The 4,503-nt window shown below is 37.9% G+C and overlaps 1 protein-coding gene across 2 annotated transcripts; it reads left to right on the forward strand.

The window, feature by feature from the left end:
- The first annotated feature begins 869 nt into the window (after nt 1-869).
- LOC128031489 (homeobox protein Nkx-2.4-like) lies at nt 870-3,285 on the forward strand. 2 transcript variants are annotated; one of them, XM_052619788.1, is made up of 2 exons: nt 870-1,449; nt 1,819-3,285. In XM_052619788.1, the coding sequence occupies exons 1-2, from the start codon at nt 1,080-1,082 to the stop codon at nt 2,457-2,459; spliced, it is 1,011 nt and encodes a 336-aa protein (XP_052475748.1). In that variant the 5' UTR covers nt 870-1,079; the 3' UTR covers nt 2,460-3,285. The 2 variants fall into 2 exon arrangements, with proteins under 2 accessions (XP_052475748.1, XP_052475747.1); XM_052619787.1 differs by having other exon boundaries at nt 1,792-3,284.
- The last annotated feature ends 1,218 nt before the right edge of the window (nt 3,286-4,503 follow it).

Consider the following 4,503-nt stretch of genomic DNA (forward strand, 5'->3'; position numbering starts at 1 on the left):
TGCCAAAATTAGGCCACGCAACACCTTCTCAATATTTTGTTTATGAATGCAGAACACGTGAACTGTAATTTTTAATATTCATAGGCCTGCTCACATTCGTAAGGTTATTGCCATGGAAATAGTAATAGTAGTTTAAAACAGGTCGGATGAATTAAGCAAGTTAAATCAGCTTTTTATTATCGTTATACACTGGATCTTGATTGAGTGGTGCTGAGAAAACTTTTATTAAATGTTCAGTGTTAATTTAGTGTTCCAGTTTTATAAAGCTACTACAAACTCTTCGTTTAAAAACTTATTTAAAGGTAGTTGCACTTCTAATGTCGATTTTATATATATATATATATATATATATATATATATATATATATATATATATATATATATATATATATATATATATATATATTCTTATTCTTATTCTTATTATTCTTATTATTATTTTTATTATTTTTTTACCATGGTCTTATTTGGGAGAGATCCTTAGCGCTGCTTAAAACGCATAAATTAGGTCATAGACTGGAGGGGGTCTTCATTGTGCCAATCTGACAGTGCGCACTGGCGCTTATGACTCTCCGAGTGCTCTCAAAGTTGGAAAAAGTACGGAATTCCCTATTGAAGCAGATTAACAGCGCCTAAAAAAAAAGCAGCAGAAGAAAAAGTAGACTTCAGACAGACTGACAGCGAGATATGAGAAAGCTTTTGAGGACCATATCAGACTTGTAAATTGTAAGGCAAAAAGGAGAAATATAACCAATGAAAATGTTCATTCGGTATCATGATAAATGTAATGTGAAACTAACAAGTTTTTTTTTTTTTTTTACAGTTATTTTACCGAGATGTCAATGACTATTGTTTGCTGGTCTATGGAGTCGCTCCGCCCCTCATGTTTGTCGTAAATCTGGCGCCTGGCTACAATAAACCTGAGATAAGAGTGGCCAGGGCTCGCCTCCTTCTCCAAGGCGATCAATCGGATCTCAGGCATACTACAAGCACTCTCTTACGTCGACGTCCACGAGAACAGAGCTGACACAACAACACGGCTGCGCTCCACCACCAAACATCTATCTGCTTTCTGAACCATGTCGCTGAGCCCAAAGCACACGACACCTTTCTCAGTGACAGATATTTTGAGCCCAATTGAGGAAACTTACAAGAAGTTTAGTGGCATGGAGAGCACTGGAAACTTCACATCTCCTTTGGGAGCGTACCGGCAACCTCAGGTGTCCCAGACTGGCATGCAGCAACACTCTATGGGCCACAACGCCACTGTGGCGACCACCTACCATATGCCACACTCCGTTTCCCAGTTCTCACACAGTGCAATGGGGGGCTACTGCAATGGCAGCATTGCCAACATGGGGGACCTACCCTCTTACCAAGATACTATGAGAAACAGCGCAGCAGCAACAGGGTGGTACGGCGCCAATCCTGACCCGAGATACACAACAAGTAAGTTATCTTGCATTATTCTGATTTATCTCTTGACGTGTTGCTCGTTGCTTTTATGTAGTAATTATTTACGTAACGAGTTTACGTTAGTTTTATGCATCAGTATCATTGCTCATACTTTGCCTTCTTAGCATTGTCGCCGTTTTGTTACTGCTAGTTTCCCCTTCGTTTAGATTCCTGCTTAAGTTAATTATAACTGAAACATTTATGTCGTTTATTTGTGCATGCGCAAATGCCGCATTGAGATGACCGTTTCAAGACTGTTGATGCACAAATTATTGCCACCTTAGCCCAACACTGCTACTAATTGAATGGCCGTACATCTGTATGCATATTTTGAAGTTTCTAGATTCATGGGACCTTCCACAGGTATGAACATGACAGGAATGGGCGCGCTGACAGGCATGGCCGACACCACCAAATCCATCCCACCTCTCCACGCAGCGCCGAGGAGGAAACGACGGGTGCTCTTCTCTCAAGCACAAGTCTACGAGCTGGAAAGGAGATTTAAGCAACAGAAATACCTCTCAGCGCCCGAGAGGGAACACCTGGCTAGTATGATACATCTAACCCCGACGCAGGTCAAGATCTGGTTTCAGAATCATCGCTACAAGATGAAGCGGCAGGCCAAGGACAAAGCAGCGCAGCAGCTTCAACAGGAGGGCAACCTGTGTCAACAGCAGCAGTCGCCGAGGAGAGTGGCTGTCCCTGTCTTAGTGAAGGATGGCAAGCCTTGTCAAAACGGCTCCAACACACCGACGCCAAACCAACAGCAGATGCAGCAGCAGCAGAACGGTTCCGGAGTCGTGCTTCCTACCTCCAGTAACTCTATGAACCAGCACCAAAGCCAGCAGGTCAACGCACTGGTCCAGGCCCAAGACCTGGAGGAAATGTCCCCCAGTCCCCCGTCACTTCACTCGCAGATGAACAATATGGGCCAGATAGACAGTACTGTAGATTACACAAATAACATGGTCACGTCGAATTTGCTTTATGGCAGAACGTGGTAAGAACGGGCACCTTTTCTTTCGTCCGTTTTTCCAGAAACTTTAGCGTCCTCTGAATTAAGAACTGCGCGTGAGGCCAGAAGCAGACGGCGCTTCGCACGGGCATCCGTGTGGCGGGTGATCGGATAAAAAGAGCCAGTTTTTGAGGGAAATGTGCCACTTTTATTTTCTGTTTCTGTGGTCACAGTTTTTATACAATTACCCTGCTACTCATAATGGACAAAACAACAATAGCGTCACGCTCTGTTTTGGACTTCCTTTTGTTATCCTAGTAGAATGTGGTCTGTTATTAAACAAAATTGCTGCCCCACATCTATGGCAATGACAGGACACCGGAAGCAATGTTTCATATTTCAGGTATGAACTTCTAGCAGGAAATGGAAAGGTTCCCAGATCTCAGTAAAATGCCTGAACGTGCGACTGAAGCGACTATTGTAAAAAAAAAAAAAAACTAATGTATTCATTTAGAGAAATGGAAAGTAGGGAATGTATATTTGGCTAACAATTAAGTTACTTGTAATATAAATGTTTGAGTCTTTTCGTTGGTCATTTATTCTATTCTATTCCTTTTTTTTTTTTTTTTTTTTTTTTGTTAAATTAAAACAAAGACACAAAGACGATGGCTGCTATAGGCCTATATGTTTTAAACCAATTGAACATTAAAAATAAATCAATTAAACCGCACGCCAATGTTGGGGAATTAATGTGTGTATTTATTTTTATTCAAATAATATCTGAAAATGCATTTAGTATTAAAAAGTCGGTGGAAGGAAAGTTTTCACAGATTTTTAGATAACTATATTTAGACACCAACATATTTTAATGTCTGCCCTTTACTTCTAAATTTGCATTCACAGTTAGGCTACTTATTTACTTGAATTTGTTACAAATTCAGTTACCTCTCCTAATTTAAATATCTCTGAAGCCCACCATACACAAAAGGTGGTGATAATAACAATAACAATAATGTAATAATAATAATAATAATAATAATAATAATGTGTCACCCATTTATATTTTTAGGTTTAATCAATTTATATTACGCAGAAGAGAGAACGATATTTTTTGGTAATTTTATTTAACTTGCCTGACATTTCAGTTGCTTGTCTGTTCAGATCCGAAGAATACATATGGAGAGTTAACATAATATGTATTAATTTAAACACGAAAATAATGCATGCAGAATCCTACATTAGCAATGTTGTTGAATGCTATTGAATATACTTAGTAATTAAATGGCACACATTTAGATTTGCAATAAATAGATTATTGAAATTTTGTAATAAGCCGTAAAAAATTATTAATCGTTTTGTTTTTGCATATTTACATTTTCAATACCGTGGACTTCAATAATAGATTGTAGATTGGCAATAAAAGTTAATACGAATATAGTCCGAAACTGTTTAACATGATTCGCAATTATCTATCTTGTAAGAATAATTTTGTTAAGCAGACTGTGGCTATTTAATTGCAAATATAAAAAGCAGAATGCGAGTTTAAACACGCTGACACACATAGCCTGATGAATAATGCGTGCCATTACCTGGAACTCATGGAATGATCCAACAAGTCTCACAGCTATCGGACAATCCATAAAGGCACATCACATAACAGAACAAATAAAATAAAATAAGAATAAATGTTTTTTTTTTTTTTTTTCGAAAGAGCAATGAGTGTCCCAACTTTATGTAAAGTGGTTAATTGACAAGCCCTGAAATTTGAAGCAAGACCGTTTTCACTATTTCTCTCTCTCTCTCTCTCTCTCTCTCTCTCTCTCTCTCTCTCTCTCTCTCTCTCTATATATATATATATATATATATATGAAGTTATTTGCAGTGCTTAATCAAAAGCTAACCAAAGGAATTTTTCATATTCACATTATTTCAAACGACACAGACTGAACATAATGTGAATGATGCTCTGTTTAAATTAATATATATTGTCAAAATGGCGCAAGAAAGTAGAAAAAACTTTTCAAAGTTAAATAGTTCTATATAATCTCCACCAACCCAACTTCACACTTTTTTTCATTTCAATATAATTTTTA

This window comes from Carassius gibelio, chromosome A17 (genome assembly GCF_023724105.1).
Source record: "Carassius gibelio isolate Cgi1373 ecotype wild population from Czech Republic chromosome A17, carGib1.2-hapl.c, whole genome shotgun sequence".
Classification (NCBI taxonomy): domain Eukaryota; kingdom Metazoa; phylum Chordata; class Actinopteri; order Cypriniformes; family Cyprinidae; genus Carassius; species Carassius gibelio.